The 20741-nt window shown below is 34.3% G+C and overlaps 1 protein-coding gene across 4 annotated transcripts in view; it reads left to right on the forward strand.

Moving 5' to 3' along the window:
* Ptpmeg2 (Protein tyrosine phosphatase Meg2) overlaps positions 1 to 20741 on the forward strand; it is a 41655-nt gene that overhangs the window by 10725 nt on the left and 10189 nt on the right. For 3 of the 4 annotated variants that reach the window (XR_013881357.1, XR_013881358.1, XM_080167697.1), the window contains exons 9-18: positions 666 to 799; positions 4647 to 4768; positions 11607 to 11678; positions 11999 to 12078; positions 13754 to 13855; positions 14975 to 15042; positions 15579 to 15648; positions 18539 to 18647; positions 18892 to 18976; positions 19392 to 19447. Coding sequence is in view for 2 of the 4 variants with exons in the window: in XM_080167697.1 (XP_080023823.1) it covers positions 666 to 799; positions 4647 to 4768; positions 11607 to 11678; positions 11999 to 12078; positions 13754 to 13855; positions 14975 to 15042; positions 15579 to 15648; positions 18539 to 18647; positions 18892 to 18976; positions 19392 to 19447 (898 nt within the window). In the remaining 2 variants the exon portion in view is untranslated. Of the gene's footprint in view, positions 1 to 132; positions 189 to 665; positions 800 to 4646; positions 4769 to 11606; positions 11679 to 11998; positions 12079 to 13753; positions 13856 to 14974; positions 15043 to 15578; positions 15649 to 18538; positions 18648 to 18891; positions 18977 to 19391; positions 19448 to 20741 lie in introns of all 4 variants that reach the window. The other variant, XM_080167698.1, reaches the window with a different exon arrangement.

Genomic DNA, 20741 nt, shown 5'->3' on the forward strand with positions numbered 1-20741 from the left:
GTATTGTAAACAAATAGCCCAGGTACAGTCTTATTATCCTAGCTTGGAGGTGGTATCATATACAGTCAAAATACTTGGCTCCATCATTGTAAACAAATAGCCCAGGTACAGTCTTATTATCCTAGCTTGGAGGTGGTCTTATTTACAGCCATAATACTTGGCTCCATCATTGTAAACAAATAGCCCAGGTATAGTCTTACTATCCTAGCTTGGAGGTGGTCTTAATTACGGTCAAAATACTTCAAATCATAATAGTAAACAAACAGCCCAGGTATAGTCTATCATACTATACTTTCCTTAGAGCAGCAATCGATAACTAACCTCCCTAATAAGGGAGGGGGGTTAGTTTTTTCCCATGACTAACCCCTGCGAGGTGCCCTAATCCTGCAAAGCTTATACCTGCAAAGTTTTAAGGGAAACCCCCTAATATACTTTTGTTTGTCTTTGGATTTTCGGGTGCTAAATATTTTGAAACCAAGATATATCAACACTTTACTGTTTGAGGTTTCAGATAAAAAACTAATATGTCCTAAATATTAAGATCGTGGTTGGTAGAAATAAACATAAAATATGATCCTGTCACAATTAATAGAAAAGGCCTATTTTTCTTATTCTGTTGGATTGGGAAAGTTATGCCAATAGTACTAAGTAATATATTTATTTAGGAGAAATCTGGTGAACTATTAACAATGACCCACTCTACCTCCCTGTCACGGTCACCAGTCAACCATTCCCCAATAAATCTGCCAGAAGCGGAACTTCTAGGAATCACATCAAATGGAGAAGATGAAACTTCGAGGTTAGTCACATAAAGATAATATAATTTTCACTGCTGCTATTGGTGATAGAACTGTGAAAATTCCCACGACTGTAGGTGCGGTCAGAATGTCTATTCTAGTCTGTCCATAACGCTACAGTGCAGTGGAGATTGTATTTTCTCGGCTGTTATTTGAGATCTACTTACACAATTTCTGTTGAAGTTTCCCTTTTCTTTAAAAAAAGACTGCTCTATTTTTAAAGTTGACTGTCAGTCTGTCTAGCTTTATTGATAACAGTAGTATTTATGTAACTGACATTAGGGTTGGGCCGGATACTTTTTTGGCCGGATACCGGATATCCGGCTGATTTCAAACGCCGGATATCCGGCTAACGCCGGATATCCGGTTTTCCAGCCAAATTACCGGATATCCAGCCGGATAACCGGCCAAATTACCAGATACTAAAGTAGCAAAAAAAAATTTCTTCAGAAATCCTATAAATTTACATAAAGTTAAACTTGTTCAGAAAAAATGTTCTTCTAGCTTCAATAATAAGAAAATTATAGCCATTTAAAATTTTAAAAAGCAGAGATTTTTGGTGTAAAGTATAAAAAATTATAAAGCCGGATATCCGGCCGGGTAGTTTCAATATCCGGTATCCGGCCGGATATTGAAAATGGCCGGATATCCGGCCCAACCCTAGTAACTGTATCATAATTTGAATTTATCGAATTTTATTACAAATTAAGAAATTTAGTTTTGATAACCTCTTGTGTAAAGTTCAAATACTTTATATTTATCAAATACCTACTTAAGTTTTTTTATCATAAAAGACAGTGTTATTTAAGCTACCTTCTCACTGATTGTGATTATCATTATTGTATGTACAATTTTGGCAGTTTTCCTCATAGTGCCTGTTGACCACTGAAACCACCCCGCGTCCCTCAAAGATTTTAAAACAAATTAAAAGTACGGGGGCTGGTTAGTTTTCAAGTTTTTTTTTAAATTACTACTTCAGGCAGGTTAGGTTAGGTTTTATTGGTTACTGGGAATCCCCGTAGGTCTATGACCTGACCATCCACAAATAGTTTGTGGGAAAGCAGCAACGCTTCTGTTTGACTCGCAGCATACGCCGGCTGTATAAATCCCTGGATCATGGATGTATTATTTACTGTCATATTAGTTGAACTTATTAGATTTTTTGTAAGGTTTCTATGTCAAAAAAAGTATGTAAAAAATTACATTAACTTTGAAGCTAGGCTTATGGTTTTTTTTGTGTAGAATTCCTAAGCCAGTTTGGTGCATCTTCTCTATAAACCACTTTTTCCACACTTCAGTAGTGATTAAAATTTTTCAATGTTTCGCTACTAATGGATTTTACTATAATTGTTGTTGCTAATGCCGGGTATTTTTCTGTCTTGAAAAATTGTTTCCAATGAAGTGAACTAATAAAAAGTAAAAGTTTTTCTCTGTTTTTTTGTTTATAAACAACAATATATACATATAAGTAAGATGAACCCTACATAGAATGTATGTCAGTTTATAAGCTTTAGGGAAAGTGCAAAGTGACAGTGATTTAATGCACAACAAGTTTAAAATATATACAAATATTATTAGTAGTGCAGCTACCCTATGATAGTCTATGTGGGTCACTAGAAATTTAGCTAAATCATTATATTTTTCTTTTACTTTAATAGGTTTTGAATTTCAAAAACATCTGATTTATATTTAGTACATAGGTATGTGTTTAGTAATAATTGATTTTTTTTATCACGCTTCTTTAGAGAAGGCTGTAGGTAGATCTTTAACTTGTATGTCCAACAAAATACTATTTCCAGTTTATTTATTATGATGAAAGTAGCTATTTTAACTTCAAAATGCACTTTTATGGGTATTATTGTTCAAGTTCTTGTGCGTAACTTTGCACTTATAAAACAGTGTCGTGTTTCTAAGTGACATTTTACTCATTTTTTGAAGATTTAAAAAAAAATCTTAACTGTAATGAGAAGTTAGCAGCTAATAAGAATAACAACATTCATAAGTAGCAAAGTTTTAAAAAAAATTTTAAGAAAAAGAGCAAATGAGAAAGAAGAAAAAATTAAGTTTAAGAGAAACATTTTCTTAAAAATCTGCACCAAATTCGAAAAATCTATTTTTTTTATCAGTTAAGAAGAATAGGTATAATGCTTTAGAAATGTCAATTTTGTAAACAGCATTAGAAAACAGTCATACGGCCATAGTAGGCGTTACTTATAGTTTATGGTCAAATGTCATATTTATCTTCATACAAAATTTCTGCGATTTATCCTTAACAACAGCGGAGAAAATACTATCAAATATAAACTAACAAGGATGACAACATCCATAAGTAGCGAAGCACAAAAAATCGTCGATGGGAATACGTACAGGTAGATTTAAAAGGTTTTTACTAAAATCAAGAATAGATTTATTGGATAAAATAAACATGAAACCTTGTTTTATTTTGCATGATGACGATGGTCAAAGTAAATTATATTTAAGATGCTCATAACAATGGGAAAAATTATTTTGATACTGATATCCCATAAAAGTTTGAAAATTGCATCAAAATAAACAAAGATATGGGGAAATATGTAAAACATATAAAAATAGCCAAAAACCTGATAAAAGGCAGTCTGGCCGTCATGGTTGTTTTGTTTTAAAGACGGGAAATTTAATTTTGATATCTATAACTGAAAAATTTTGAAAATCGGACTATAAACACTGAAGATATGGAGAAAAATGTTAAATATATAAAAAACAGCCTAAAACCTGCTAAAAAGGCAGTTTGGCCGTCAAGATTGTTTTCTTTAAAAGACAGGAAATTTAATTTTGATATCTATAACTGAAAAAAATTTGAAAATCGGACCATAAACACTGAAGATATGGAGAAAAATGTGAAAAATATAAAAATAGCCTAAAACCTGCTAAAAAGGCAGTCTGGCCTTCATGGTTGTTCCTTTAAACGACGGGAAATTTAATTTTGATATCTGTAACTGAAAAAATTTTGAAAATCGGACCATAAACACTGAAGATATGGAGAAAAATGTGAAAAATATAAAAATAGCCTAAAACCTGCTAAAAATCCGAACGCCAATGATGTTTTATAGTCAATTGTGCTCCTTAATGATGGGAATGTTGTCAAAAAATTTCAGCATTCTATCATTTATAGGAGCTGAGTAAATCCCATTTCCCCCATAGCGTTACGGACTGACTGACGGACGGACAAAGTGAATTATAGAGTAGCTTCGCTACTAAACAAAGTGAATTATAGAGTAGCTTCGCTACTAATAAACACTCGCTAAAGTCATGATTAGGTTAACGTGAATATCATTATGTCAAATACCTTAGTCATTCATTTTGAAAATCTTTTATAGGTTTCAAATATTTGATTATAGTAGAAAAGTTAATAGATACCTACAGAGTTTATCATAAACCACAACCCCATTTAGCATTAGGACAAAAATTAATTCAAAAGAAATAGTTGCATGAAGTGCATTTCAAAAAAATTATTTGAAGTATAAGTTACAAGTACAACATCTAACATTTTTGATTTTGTATTACAAAAAATAACAATCAATTACGCAATACTAAAATAGTCATCATGAGATTTTTGTGAAAACAGGACAGCTATTTATGTTGCCTATATCCAAAAAAATGATTTTGAAGTCTTGATATTTAATTTTAAAACTACCTGATAGAAAATTGAAATTCTGTCAAATATATGTCCTATAGATGTAGTTTAAACTATGGAACAGAAAAAATATGCAGTTCACTAAATTTAAGTTTAAATGCACTTCGTGCAACTACCCCTTTAATATCTTTCTAATCCCTAACCAACTACTACAACTAAATTGCCTAATATTTCAGGTTCGATGAGGATAATGAAGACGACATCCTGGAGCCCATAGCTCAGTGTACAAGCCTGAGTCCACAGGCCAATGGTAAACATGCAGACCTGGAGGGGTCATCACCCGCCCCCTCTATTGGAGGTATGTTCAAGTATAACCAAGTTTTAATCATCATTGATGTAAAGGGGGAGAGGGGAGATCCCGAAAATATTTTGTTGAATATTTACAAACAGATAGAAAGTTATATTCTTATTAGTCTTAATAATAAAGTAGTAAGGTTTTCTTTCGTCTGTAGCTCAAGATCTCGAAAAATACTGGTCTGTATTAATTGCAATTTTCAGTGAAGATTTATAAATGTTTTTGGGTGATTTTAGAATATTTTACTTTCCCTCTTTCACCTTCCCCTAGAGGCTAGGGACAAAGCAACTAGTATTATATAAAGTAGTAAGGGTTTTTAGTCTAAAGCTTAGGATTTTAATAACTACTGAACCGAATAAAGTCTCTATAATATGTAAGTAAGCTTCACTTAGGTACTGTGAAGTTTTTACTTTTTAGGCTTTTAAATTTTCACATTTTAGTCTTAGGGTGGTTTTATGATTTTTCAATTTATTCTTTTCCCTTAAGATACACGAAAGACTCAACCCAGTTTTTGGATTAAAAGAATAATATAATAGGCAGGTTTTTTTTTATAAAAAAATAAAAATATCTTTATATTTATTCAAACACGTATAATATCCTAATCATTATTATTATAAAAACACCTGTAACAAAAATGATATTAGTTCATAGTACATCAAAGTAAATAAACTTTATACATTACAAAGTTACTAAAAGTTTTTTTTTAGTAGCGAAGTTACCTCTATAATTCACTATGTCCGTCCGTCAGTCAGTCAGTCAGTCCGTCCGTCCGTAACGCTACGGGGGAAACGTGATTTTCTCGGCTCCTATTCTAGATAGACAGCTGAAATTTTTAGTGAAGATTCATATGACATATGCCCATCTAATCTATACATTGTTTTGTCCGTCTGTCTGTTAATTGGGGTGCTAGATCGATTCCTAGATTTTTACGTTTTTGTAATTTTCTCGATTCCTGTTCAAGATAAATGGCTTGAATTTTCAGGGATTGAATAAATTTAGATTTTACATATTTCGATTAAGTTTTATTTAGATGCCTTTATTGGTTGGGGTGCTAGATCGATTCCTAGATTTTTAAGTTTTCATGATTTTTTCAATCCCTATACAAGATAGACAGTTGAAATTTTCAGGGATTGAACAAGTTTACTTTATACATAATTCCACCTATTTTTATTAAGATACCTTTATTGGTTAGGGTGCTAGATCGATTCCTAGTTTTTCAAGTTTTTGTGACTTTCTCAACTCCTGTTCAAGATAAACGGTTGGATTTTTTAGTGATTAATTAAGTCAACATTCTTCATATTTTGACCAAGTTTTTTAAAGACTTACTTTTTTTTGGGGTGCTAAATCGAATTTTAGATTTTAACGTTTTTTCTTATTAGCTTAATGCTTCAAAAAAACATTATACAATATACATTTTAAAAGGTTTCGTGATTTTTGTCATTGAAGTTTTTTATTACATACTCTATAGATCATTTCCAGTCGTCTATTTATAGTTTTTGAGCTTCGCTACTTATGGATGTTGTCATCCTTGTTGATATTATAACTCAATCATCATTTGATATTTAAATACTATCATCTTAATATCCTTTTTATTAGAAAAGTACCTAGGTATTAATATTATTTTAGGGGAAAACTTAAGCTGTGTTTAGTAAGTTTTTAAGAAACTCTTAATTCTGAAGACTTCTATTAAATAGAAAGGGGGAGGTAGGTTGTGCTAAAATTTCGTAAAGGTGTGAGTTTTAAGGTTTAAAAACAATAGTAGAACGATAATAAAATATAAATATACTAGCGGCTACGCCCCCTAGAAGCCTCTAGGAGCACTAAAGGTAGGAGGGGGAAAAGTCGACCTCGTCCCATTTTAAATTTAAGTTTCAAAAGAGTACAAAAGTATTTTTTGGGGGGGAGGGGGGTGAAGACACCCCCCCCCCCCCCTAGAAATAGTTTAAAACCTTCCCAGGACCAGGGTGGCCACAATGTACGGATGTACGGAAATGTACGGATTTTTTAAAAAGTGCTAAAAAAATGTACGGATTGTACGGATTTTTCATTTTGGTGTACGGAATTTCCGAGCATGGTGTTATGATTAGTGTATTATCTTTGAAAATTAAGTAAAATGTATCATTTTTTGGGATCATGGAAAGAAAACGAAGTTTCCGGTTTCGTCGTTTTTTCACAGTAGCCTTTCTCCTATTTCTAGCCCCTGCGGGGGGCTTTAGCCCTGCGGGGCATATTTTCTAACCCTGCGGGGCAATCATTGACATTTAATTAACCTAACCTAACCTAAAATAACCCTTCAAAAGCTGCAGTGAAAAAATACGATGAAACCGGCAACTTCGTTTTCTTTCCATGATCCATTTTTTGTTCTGTATCATTATAATATTTGTAAGTTACATTTAGATTTCACGGGAACCAGTTTGGACAAGAATGGTGTACCAGAAGTTGAATTATTCAAACTATTCAAGATTTGTCTTCAAAGTTTCTATTCAATTGTTAACTTAACTAAAACATTAGTATTTAACAATACCCTTTTCAGGATATAAAGGGGGGGGGGGGCGTAATGACATTTATTCGTAATCCGTGAGCAAAATGGTCTAAATATTTAGCTAGACCATTCAAACTTGGTTTATAAGCCTAGTCCTATAGGTATTACATGTAAATGGCAAAAAAATCCAAAATTTTTTATTTTAAGGTTAGGTTAGGTAAGAAAAACCCTGCGGAAATGGGGTTTTTAGGCTTTTTTTGGTCTATTTTGATGTGGAAACTTACCTTAAATTGTTTTTTCTTAGGGTTTTAACTTAAATACACTGTATCTATTCATATGGACATTTTTTAAGATGATTCAGCAATTCGGGGACCGACCCCAGGGGGCTAGGTGGGTGGCCCGCAGGGGTTAAGTGCCTTTTTCCCAATACATATGTTGTGATACATCTAATTATAGGTTTTTTAGGTCAAGGAACTCAAATTCAGAGCTAATATAAGCATTAGATTAATCTGAAGCTAGCCCCATCGGGCTAGGTTGGTGGCCCGCAGGGGTTAAGTTCATTTTTTCCAATATATATCTTGTTATATATCAAAATATAGGTTTTTTAGGTCAAGAAACTCAAATTCTAAGCGAAAATTAACATTAGACTAACCTGAAGCTAACCTCCTTGGGCTAGGTTGGTTTTCTGTATGGCTTAAGAGCATTTACATAACCTAACCTATAAACTTACTTATATTTTAAATGTTTTTTCTTGAATTAACTTTGTCTATTAATGAGGACTTTATTTAAGATAATCCAGCAAGTCGGGAACCGACCCCAGCGGGTTAGGTTGGTGGTCCGCAGGGGTTAAGTGCATTTTTCCCAATATATATGTTGTGATACATCTAATTATAAGTTTTTTTTAGGTCAGTTAACTTAAATTTAGAGCTAGAATTAGCATAAGACTAATCTGAAGCTAGCCCCAGCGGGCTAGGTCGGTGGCCCGCAGGGGTTAAATGCATTATTTTCCAATATATATCTTGTTATATATCAAAATATAGGTTTTTAAGGTCAAGAAACTCAAATTCAGAGCTAAAATAAGCTTTTTCTTACCTGAAGTTAACCCCCGCGGGCTAGGTAGATCTTCTGCAGGGCTTAAGTGCATTTTACCTAACCTAACCTAGAAACTCACTTATTTTTTGGTTTTTTCCTTGAATGAACTGTGTCTATGAATGAGGACATTATTTAAGATGATCCAGCAAGTTGGGGACCTCCTTGGGTCAGCCTCCTGTATGAAGAATCTTTTAAATGATGGCTTTAGGACTGAACACTGTATCTAAGTAAAACCTAGCCCGCCTGGGTCAGTCCCCGACTTGCTAGATCATCTTAAATAATGTTCTCATGAACAGTTTATTCAATTAAAAAATCTTCACAAAAGTAAGATTCTTGGTTAGGTTTGGTAAAATGCATTTAAGCCTTGCAGGCAACCCACCTAGCCCGCAGGGGCAAGCTTCAGATTAGTCTGATTCAATTATTAGCTCTAAATTTGAATTTCTGGACCTAAAAAACCTATAATTTTATGTATGACAGCACATACTTTTTAAAAATGCACTTAACCCCTGCGGGCCACCCACCTAACCTGCTGGGGTCGGTCCCCGACTTGCTTGATCATCTTAAATAATGTTCTCATAAATAGACACAGTTTATTCCAGAAGAAAAACCCTAAAAAACAAGTAAGGTTCCAGGTTAGGTTAGGTAAAATGCACTTAAGACTTGCAGGCAACCCACCTAGCCCGCTGGGGCTAGCTTCAGATTAGTCTGATTCTTTTATTAGCTGTAAATTTGAGTTTCTTGACCTAAAAAACCTATAATTTGATGTATGATAACACAAACTTTTTCTAAAAAATGCATTTAACCCCTACGGGCCACCCATCTAGCCCGCTGGGGTCAGTCTTAGACTTGCTTGATCATCTGAAATAAGATCCTCATGAATGGACAGTTTATTTGAGAAACAAAACCTAAAAAAATAATATTAAATGTAAGTTTCTAGGTTAGGTTAGGTAAAATGCACTTAACCCCTGCAGGCCACCCACCTAGCCCGCTGAGGTTAGCTTCAGATTATTCTAATGCTTATTTTAGCTCTGAATTTGAGTTCTTGACCCTAACCTATATTTTGCTATATCACAAGATGTATTTTGGAAAATAGGCCACCGACCTAGCCCGCTGGGGCTAACTTCAGATTAGTCGGTCCTCGACTTGCTGGATCAATTTAAATAAAGTCCTCATTAATAGACACAGTTTATTCAAGAAAAAAACCTGTAAAGATATAAGTAAGTTTCTAGGTTAGGTTAGGTAAATGCTCTTAAGCCCTGCAGAAAACCAACCTAGCCCGGGGGGGTTAGCTTCAGGTTCGTCTAATGGTAATTTTCGCTCAGAATTTGAGTTTCTTGACCTAAAAAAACCTATATTTTGATATATAACAAGATATATATTGGAAAAAATGCACTTAACCCCTGCGGGCCACCAACCTAGCACGCTGGGGTCGGTTCCCGACTTGCTGGATTATCTTAGGTAAAGTCATCATTAATAGACAAAGTTTATAAAAAAAACATGTTAAAATATAAGTAAGTTTCTAGGTTAGGTTAGGTAAATGCTCTTAAGCCCTGCAGAAAACCAACCTAGCCCGGGGGGGTTAGCTTCAGGTTAGTCTAATGCTAATTTTAGCTTAGAATTTGAGTTTCTTAACCTAAAAAAACTATATTTTGATATATAACATGATATATATTGGAAAAAATGCACTTAACCCCTGCGGGCCACCAACCTAGCCCGCTGGGGCTAGCTTCAGATTAGTCTAATGCTTATTTTAGCTCTAAATTTGAGTTCCTTGACCTATAAAACCTATAATTAGATGTATCACAACATATGTATTGGGAAAAAGGCACTTAACCCCTGCGGGCCACCCACCTAGCCCCCTGGGGTCGGTCCCCGACTTGCTGAATCATCTTAAATAAAGTCCATATGAATAGATACAGTGTATTTAAGTTAAAACCCTAAGAAAAAACTATTTAAGTTAAGTGTCCACATCAAAATAGACCAAAAAAGCCTAAAAACCCCATTTCCGCAGGGTTTTTCTTACCTAACCTAACCTTAAAATAAAAAATTTTAGATTTTTTTGCCATTTAGATGTAATACCTATAGGACTAGGCTTATATACCAAGTTTGAAGGGTCTAGCTAAATTTTAAGACCATTTTGCTCACGGATTACGAATAAATGTCATTACCCCCCCCCCCCCTTAGTTCAAGTTGTTATTACTATTAGGTACCAGTAACCAAAGTATTAAGATGTTTCATTATTTTTAATCAACGGGAGTATTTTTTTGATAATCATTCATGGGGATGTAGATGAAATTATTGTCTGATGTCTTATCCCTTAAATTCCCTGATATTATTAAGGACATATCAACCAAGGATCTAAAGGGAAAAGACAATGGCAAGTAAACTTAAGATCATTCCCAAAATACCCCTATGAACTCTCACACTGTAAGATTATCCTATTATTTTTTTTTATTTTTTTCAGAGAAAATGAAATCTTGATCAGTACCTAGTATGAAACCAATTTTACTAAATAATATATTTACTACATAGTAGAAAAATGTACGGAAATGTACGGAAAAATGTACGGATTTTTTTTTTAGCATGCACGGAAATGTACGGATTTTTTTAAAAAACCCTGTGGCCACCCTGCAGGACCTATAAGGAGCTTCACTGTAAAGGAGAACAATATCGGTTCAACGGTTAGCGAGATCCTTCGGGACAGACAAAAAACGCTTACTACTTTATATAATAGGATAAAATTTTTCTCTATAGTTCTATTCTTAAAGAAATACTCATATTTATTGTTTATTATCGTTCTACTACTGTTTTTAAACCTTAAAACTCGCACCTTTACGGAGTTTTAGCACAACCTACCTCCCCCTTTTGTCATTAAACCCTTAACCTACGTAAATTAGTTAATAAAGTTTATAAACGCTTTCTTTAATATAAATAAGCTAATACTAAGAAAAAAAGTATTATTTTCAATCATCATATTCCAGACATTTAGTTGGTAATCAAAGTTTTAGGAGATTGGTTTTATTGCATTTTTTTCTTCGTATATTCAGTACTTTTCAGCTCCTCTGTGGCGCCAAGTGACCCCTCTCCTCCTTTTTAGTGGGTTACCCTCCTTTTTTTAGGGTGGCTCTTCATAGGAGGGCAAAACTTGGGTTTCAGTTGGAATGCGAAAAACCCAACTTCTAGATATTTTTTTATCTAATCTTTAAATATCTTACTATGAACGTCTCTGTAAAACAACAATGATTTTAACAAAATTTTGTGTTTTAGAAATTGACAGAATAGAGTGCGAGGTTGGAAATATGAAACTAGATTCTTGTGATATGTACAAATCAATCATAGGTGAGTGTTAGGTTGGGAATATGAGTAGATATTTATTGCATCGTATTGTAGACAACTTTCCGCGGATATAAAAATGAAAAATTACAAGATTAAAACCATCTCAGGACTATTTTATATCCGCGGAAAGTTGTTCATAATACAATTCGATAAATAACTATACCATACTGTTCTTATGAAATTTTTATTTCTGTTAAGTGTTGAAGAAAGTGTAGTAGGTAATCTTTTCTTATTTTAAAAAGTCCTTGAAATGAAAACTAATCTTTTTCCACTTTCAATTGTATTTTTTATAAATGTACTAATCGCCATGTTTAAATATTTAGATGAAGACGGTTTAAGTTTGGAAGAGTTTATAAATCATGTTAGAACTATGAGAAGATACGGTCTTGTTGACCAATATCAGGTCAGTTATATTTCTAATGCCTACTGCTGCTCTGTAAAAGGAACAAGAATGATAATATCCATAAGTGAGAAGCTAATAAATGAACATCCGTATAATAAAGTAACGGGATGTCTACTGTTTGTGTGTTTATACCGAAGGATCTCGCTAACAGCTGAACCGATCGGGTTCTCCTTAACAGGGTAGCTTCTCATAGGTCCCGAGAAGGTTTATAACTATTTCGGGGTACCACCATCCTCCCAAGAGAAATCGCCCCTAGAAAAAAATTAACCCCCCCCCCCCTCCAAAAAAAAAAAATGATTTTTAATCTTTTCTTTTTAAATCTAAAATAATAAATTGGGTTATCAAATTCGACTCTCCCCTCCTCAAGTGCCCCTAGAGGCCTCTAGGGGGCGTAGCCGCTAGTAAAGTATATATTACTGAGCATCTAGATATTAATGTATATCTTTTTTAACTTATTTACTTAAAAAAAAGGTTGTTAGTCGGAGTGTCTGCTAAGACCTCAAAAACGGCTGTACAAATCCATATTATAATTTTGTAGGGAAGGTTTTAGGTTATTTAGAGGGGGATGGTCATATTATTAGTTCAGCGGTTAGCAAGAAAGACAGGCATTCTGTCACTTATATTAGGATTATTTCAATCATTTAAATTTCAGATCATTAAATCGGTCACAATGTTTAAGTTTTTTAAGGGATACTTCGCTCAAAATTCATTACTATCCAATAGTAGAGTTTGTTATATATTAATATTAACTCCTACGTCCCCAGCATCTATGGGCTTTTTATTTGAAGGGATTGAGAGCGGCCAGAAAAATAGCTTAAAGCCATCCCAAGACTTATATCTGAAAAAATAGCCTAAAACATCCTCCCAGGACCTATGTGATGCTTCTCTGATTTAAAGAATTCATTTGGTTTAGTAGTTACCGATATCTTAATTGCATATAAAAAAGAAGTTTATTTTGTAATGCAAGTTCTAAATTGTTATGGCCGTTTAAGAATTTATTAGATAAAACTAAAACTTAATATTGGGCCATTCAGTTAAGCAATTTCGTTCAAAGTATTTATTTTGCTAACAAGTGTTATTATTTTGTTTATGGTTTTAGATTTTAACTTATATAACAAGAATGACAACTTCCATAAAAGCTACCTAAGCTTGAAATTAACGAACATGAACACTAATAAAGTGCCACAACTGGATGAGCGTCTGAACAAAATATATGTATACAGGGAACATTTACAGTAGTGCTAGGCAATAGGCAGGGGTTTGGTTATAAGAAAAACGTTCGATAATTCCGAGAAATAATTAAAATCATAGAAGATTACCTACCAATGTTGAAAATCTAATTTTTCTTTATAATTTTGATATCCTCAGCTAAGGTAAGAAGCTTGATAAAATATGTTTATGTCTTCTAGAATAAAGATCATTGCCCTCATAACAAAGAGATTATGTTCAGTATTTTATTTTTCAAAGTAGTAGGTAAGGTTTTTTTTTGTCTGAGATTATGATTTTAATTACTACTGAACCGTTAGGATTTTACCTATTTGCTAAGCTTTTCCCTCTCTATCTCTTCAAATATGTAGCAAATAGGTGCTATTGGCTATGTAAAATCGTATTAAGCTGACTTTAATGGTCACGAAAAAGTCCTTTAAGTACATATCTATTCTATTTGTTCTTTCAGGAAATCAAATGTCAGCCTCCTGACGGAACCTTTGACCATGCTCGCCTCCCAGAAAATGCGGCAAAGAACAGATACACAGATGTACTCTGCTATGATCACTCTAGGAAAATATGTACATTAGTTTTTATATTCGTAAGTCTTCTACACCCTAAATGACGGATTTACCCAAGATCTTATTGGATAAGACAATGGACTACACTAAAAATGAAAATCAAAGGGGGGGGGGGGGTTTAATGCAACCATCTCGTAATCAGTGAGCAAATGGCACTTAGAATTCGAATTTTGGTCTGAAATTTTGCATGAGTAGGTAATCCTTGGTGGGTCTATTTTCCCTAAATCGAACAAAAAGTTGGAAAAGTAACGGCTAACGGCTGGCAGCTCAGCTGTTTTGTCATTTTTTGAATATCTATATTGCAAATTAGTCACGAAACCTATTTCCACATAATACTCTTTTCTACTCTAAAGCGCTATCAAACGGTTCTAGAAGGTAGCTGTTGGTACTAGAAGTTTAAAAAATGGTTATTGCAATCATTCAACATGAATTAAACCAAAAATATGTTTTAAAAAGTTGATTCCTACGTAATTGATGATGGATTTACCCTGAAAATAGGCAAAAAACGGCTAAACGGCTGAGCCGCCAGTCGTTACTTTACCAACTTTTTGTTCGATTTAGGGAAAATAGACCTACCAAGGATTACTCATGCAAAAGTTCAGATCGAAATTCGAATTCTAAGTGCCATTTGCTCACTGATTACGAGATGGTTGCATTAAAACCCCCCCCCCCCCCTTACACATGCTGGCTAAAATTATTGGTTGAAAAGATATTAATAGTTTGTAACCAACCAATCAAAATCTAAAAAAAAGTATAAAAATTTTTGAGTGAAATAATAACCTGGATTAAAACTTGGGTACCAGTGTAATTTCCAGTCCATTGTCCTCTTCATCCTCGGATACAAAACAAGTTCTTGTATACTTGCACTCAATTATCTGAATAAAGTGCTTGTTCATTTGGCCAATATTCGACAAACAAACCTTTATTTGCACGGACCCTATCTGAAAGTCACACAGGCCACGAATCGCGTCTGTTTATAGGTTAATACAATTTCCCTACACTTGCTTAGGATCAATAAGAATCACTTAAAAATAAAGAATATTAGCATTTTAACTAAAAACGCAACAATCATGAATGAGAGAAAAAACTAATGTATCATTAAATGTGGCAGGGTAATCTTGGCCAGAGTAGAGAAGGATCCAGATTCAGATTATATCAATGCCAACTATGTTGATGGGTAAGCAACACGTATACAAGAGAAGGGGCATATATAGACATCTCATAAGTCAAGCTGTAAAGGAAACAACACAGTTTTCTAAATTTTATATGGACCTTCATAGAAAATTGAAAAAGGTTTAACGAGGTCTAGAGAATATCTATGTTATTCTGTATAGAAAACGGAATATAATTTTTTAGTGTCCTTTATACCTTGACTGCGAGATCTCAATAGCGTATTAACGTTTATACTGCTTTGATCAGTCATAAATGTAATTTTAATTTTTAACTATATTAAATGATTTTCAAAATAACATGGAGTAGGTAAGACTTACTGATTTACTCTTTCTTAGGTTGCGGAAAGCATTGACAACTTTTAAAAGGGATTTTTTTTTGGCATAAGAAACAAGTGAAAATAGTCATGTAGTTTTTGCGGAAAGTCGTCGCAAAGCCCTTAATTCGTGCAACAAAAAAAAAATATACTTAAATACTTTGAATTAGTTAAAAGTATTGATTCACCTCTTATGAATCTCAAATATAAAGTCATCTTTTATGCAGGTACAAACAAAAGAATGCATTCATATCCTGCCAGGGACCTCTACCGAGAACTTTTACTGATATGTGGCAGGTATAATACTTTATTTATGCCTTTCTAAGAATAAACAATAAACATAATTTTTACATTTTAAAACTTTTAACAAAAAAATAATAATGCTTTCTCGTCATTTGTATTTTCCCCGTGACTTGAAAGATATCGATTAGATGCAGGAAACTAAAGGGATAATACAATGGCCGATAGTTTAACACCATCATTTGTTAAGCCAACGAATAAGAAAACGTTACTATAAAACTTTGGGGACTAGTGTAATAAACAGACCATTGTCCCCTCTCTCTCTCTCTCTGAATAAAATAATCCTTTAAGGTTTTCAAATGTAGTTAAATATTATATACAATGATAAACTGAAATGCTTCTTAATTGTTTTATTTATAATTAGCGGCTACGCCCCTAGAGGCCTCTAGGGGCACTTGAGGAGAGGAGAGTGAAATTTGAAAACCCAATTTCTTATTTTAGATTTTAAAAGAATTTTTAGTTTTAGTTAAAAAAACATTTTAAAATTTTTTTTGAGGGGGGGTTTGATTTTTTTTTTTGGGGGGGGGGTGGGGGTGTCCCGCCCCCAAAGAAAATAGTTATAAACCTTCCCGGGACCTATGAGAAGCTACCCTGTTAAGAAGAACCCGATCGGTTCAGTGGTTAGCGAGATCCTTCGGTACACACAGACACACATCCTGTTACTTTAGTATAAGGATAATTCATAAGAAAATACCTACTTTTAGTGTCAAAATAGAGTGGAAATTCATGGAAACTTTTTTATGGAGTCTGAAAATCCCCCCAAAAAACTAGTTGGGTTCTCTGGGTTGTTTTTTATATTTATAGATGGAGGAGAGGGTGTGTGTGATAGTTATGACCCCCAGAACTATAGATATTATATTTATAGATGGTGTGAGAGGAGAGGGTGTGTGTGATAGTTATGACCACCAGAACTATAGATATTATATTTATAGATGGTGTGGGAGGAGAGGGTGTGTGTGATAGTTATGACCACCAGAACTATAGATATTATATTTATAGATGGTGTGGGAGGAGAGGGTGTGTGTGATAGTTATGACCACCAGAACTATAGATATTATATTTATAGATGGTGTGGGAGGAGAGGGTGTGTGTGATAGTTATGACCACCAGAACTGTAGATATAATATTTATAGATGGTGTGGGAGGAGAGGGTGTGTGTGATAGTTATGACCACCAGAACTATAGATATTATATTTATAGATGGTGTGAGAGGAGAGGGTGTGTGTGATAGTTATGACCACCAGAACTATAGATATTATATTTATAGATGGTGTGGGAGGAGAGGGTGTGTGTGATAGTTATGACCACCAGAACTATAGATATTATATTTATAGATGGTGTGGGAGGAGAGGGTGTGTGTGATAGTTATGACCACCAGAACTATAGATATTATATTTATAGATGGTGTGAGAGGAGAGGGTGTGTGTGATAGTTATGACCACCAGAACTATAGATATTATATTTATAGATGGTGTGGGAGGAGAGGGTGTGTGTGATAGTTATGACCACCAGAACTATAGATATTATATTTATAGATGGTGTGGGAGGAGAGGGTGTGTGTGATAGTTATGACCCCCAGAACTATAGATATTATATTTATAGATGGTGTGAGAGGAGAGGGTGTGTGTGATAGTTATGACCACCAGAACTATAGATATTATATTTATAGATGGTGTGGGAGGAGAGGGTGTGTGTGATAGTTATGACCACCAGAACTATAGATATTATATTTATAGATGGTGTGGGAGGAGAGGGTGTGTGTGATAGTTATGACCACCAGAACTATAGATATTACCTATATTTATAGATGGTGTGGGAGGAGAGGGTGTGCGTGATAGTTATGACCACCAGAACTATAGATATTATATTTATAGATGGTGTGGGAGGAGAGGGTGTGTGTGATAGTTATGACCACCAGAACTATAGATATTATATTTATAGATGGTGTGGGAGGAGAGGGTGTGTGTGATAGTTATGACCACCAGAACTATAGATATTACCTATATTTATAGATGGTGTGGGAGGAGAGGGTGTGTGTGATAGTTATGACCACCAGAACTATAGGTATTATATTTATAGATGGTGTGGGAGGAGAGGGTGTGTGTGATAGTTATGACCACCAGAACTATAGATATTATATTTATAGATGGTGTGGGAGGAGAGGGTGTGTGTGATAGTTATGACCACCAGAACTATAGATATTATATTTATAGATGGTGTGGGAGGAGAGGGTGTGTGTGATAGTTATGACCACCAGAACTATAGATATTATATTTATAGATGGTGTGGGAGGAGAGGGTGTGTGTGATAGTTATGACCACCAGAACTATAGATATTACCTATATTTATAGATGGTGTGGGAGGAGAGGGTGTGTGTGATAGTTATGACCACCAGAACTATAGATATTATATTTATAGATGGTGTGGGAGGAGAGGGTGTGTGTGATAGTTATGACCACCAGAACTATAGATATTATATTTATAGATGGTGTGGGAGGAGAGGGTGTGTGTGATAGTTATGACCACCAGAACTGTAGATATAATATTTATAGATGGTGTGGGAGGAGAGGGTGTGTGTGATAGTTATGACCACCAGAACTATAGATATTATATTTATAGATGGTGTGGGAGGTGAGGGTGTGTGTGATAGTTATGACCACCAGAACTATAGATATTATATTTATAGATGGTGTGGGAGGAGAGGGTGTGTGTGATAGTTATGACCACCAGAACTATAGATATTATATTTATAGATGGTGTGGGAGGAGAGGGTGTGTGTGATAGTTATGACCACCAGAACTATAGATATTATATTTATAGATGGTGTGGGAGGAGAGGGTGTGTGTGATAGTTATGACCACCAGAACTATAGATATTATATTTATAGATGGTGTGGGAGGAGAGGGTGTGTGTGATAGTTATGACCACCAGAACTGTAGAACGAGGAAGGACAAAATGTGGACAATACTGGCCCCTACACCCAGCAACCTCCATGGGTAAGATATTAAAATATTTCTGCTTTAATTATGTGAAATGTTTTTTGTTAAATATAGATTTTCCATGAAAGGGATGGGTGATAATAATAAGAGTTCTAATACTTAAACTAGAGAGACTAAAGTGAGATAATAGAGAGGTAAGGAGATATATGTAACTCTACCCACGGTATGTGGACCTTGTGTCGACTCTGTATTGGGTCTTTGAAATAAGCTAATAGTAAACTATAATTATATTTATATTTAGACTGTGGTCCATATAGAATACACTGTGATACAATAGTAAACTATCCTGACTTTATTCTCACAGAATTAACACTTACTGACACCAGGTAAACATTATTTTAATGCTTTCCCTTAAAGTACTTAGCGAGCATCGACTCCTTTCCCGTAATTTTAAAATAAATCATAAATGAGGGAGGGGGAAAATGCCTAATGCCTACCTAACCCTATAAACTACACCTCCCGCTTTTTATTTAAGAATAAAGAGACGATCAGTGTTTGTGTGCTTGACTAGGCACTTTGAAGGGACCCGCTGGTTAATTTTGGACTTAAGAATCGTGTTCTATAAAGCTTAGCTTCGTACCATCCATTTAAAATAAACACAAACCTCGTTGTTTTAGATATCTATTAATGAATAAGTAACATAAAAGAATTTAAAATTCTGTCTTCTCTCTTCCCTGATTTAATATTTTTTGAAAAAAACTTTATTGAATACAGTCAAGTAATACTAATGTTTTTGTTTAGAAAAAATGAGACGCGGCAAGTTTCACACTTTGCATTTAGTAGTTGGCCTGATTATGGTAAGTTTATTTAGATAAAACAGATCCTTAGCAACTTTAGGTACTTCTGGTTGTACAAGAAGAGAGATAATCCAATAGTTTGGATATTTAATAGTTACGTCCAAAATATCAGTACACCCCTAAACCTAAGCTTCTCTAAGGGTGAGGTAATGATAATGATCCAGAGCTGGTCCTTTTTGCTATACAAACCTGTCTTGTCCTATATGTTTACCCACAGATTAGATATTTTATGAATATGTTATACATACAGGGTGAGTCAGAAAAAACTGAGTTTTCCGATTTTCTGATACAACCAGTAGGAATATGGAAAAAACAATTATAGGTTCTTGTTCTCTATAAAAATATACATTAAACTTAGAAAAGGTGTTTTTGAATATCTCTGAAAACAACGGCGTACAGGTTGTACAACAAAAAGTGTGTGTGATGACTTTTTCGGCATTATTTTGTACTTTTTAGATAGATTTATGAATAATAAAAAATATCTACCATTCTAAAAAGATAAACAAACATATTTTTTGATTATTAAAATTTGTATTCAACAGATTGTAAATATTTAACATCTTAAAAATACAATTTATTTAAATTAAATTATCACATTATAAATCAAACATTTTGTTGTAATCTATTGTTTAGATTTAATGCTCCATGACCGGAAAACCAGCTCATGACCGGAAATATTTCATCTTGTTACCTAAATTCTTACCCCCTCCCCCTGAATTTCCTCTATATTTGGTGCAAGACTGGATTTATTCTCCAAAATCTCCGCCCCCTTTTGACAAATTATACTTGTGGTGTTATAATCCATCATAATAACTTCATTTAAATAGGGTAGGGTTTCTAAAAGGCATTAACATTTTAAAAATTCAAACCTTGATAACTTTTTTGTCAAATAGAAAGGTTTTTTTTCTTTTTACTATAAGCTACGTTGGTATTATCCTCTTAGACATTTTTTTTTTCAATATTGAAAATTTGAGTACCCCCCCCCCCCTCCTTCCTCCCCCCCCCCCCCCCGACAGCGAACTATGAACTCTGGCCGCAGCGCTCGGCTCCCTAGCCTGCCTAGCCGCAGCGCTCGGCCCCCTTGCCTGCCTAGCCGCAGCGCTCGGCTCCCTAGCCTAAAACCTAACCTAAAATAGTTGTTCGTCGGTAGTCGGGGGAGGGGGGGGGGGGGGGGTACAAAATTGAAAAAAATTTAAAAAAAATTTCTAAGATGATAACGCCGCTACGTTATTATAGAAGATTCTTTTAAACCACATGCATTACAATCAAGAAATATGAAAAAATGACAAATTGC

Source organism: Acartia tonsa, chromosome 7 (genome assembly GCF_053477335.1).
Source record: "Acartia tonsa isolate MP-2025a chromosome 7, ASM5347733v1, whole genome shotgun sequence".
Lineage (NCBI taxonomy): Eukaryota > Metazoa > Arthropoda > Copepoda > Calanoida > Acartiidae > Acartia > Acartia tonsa.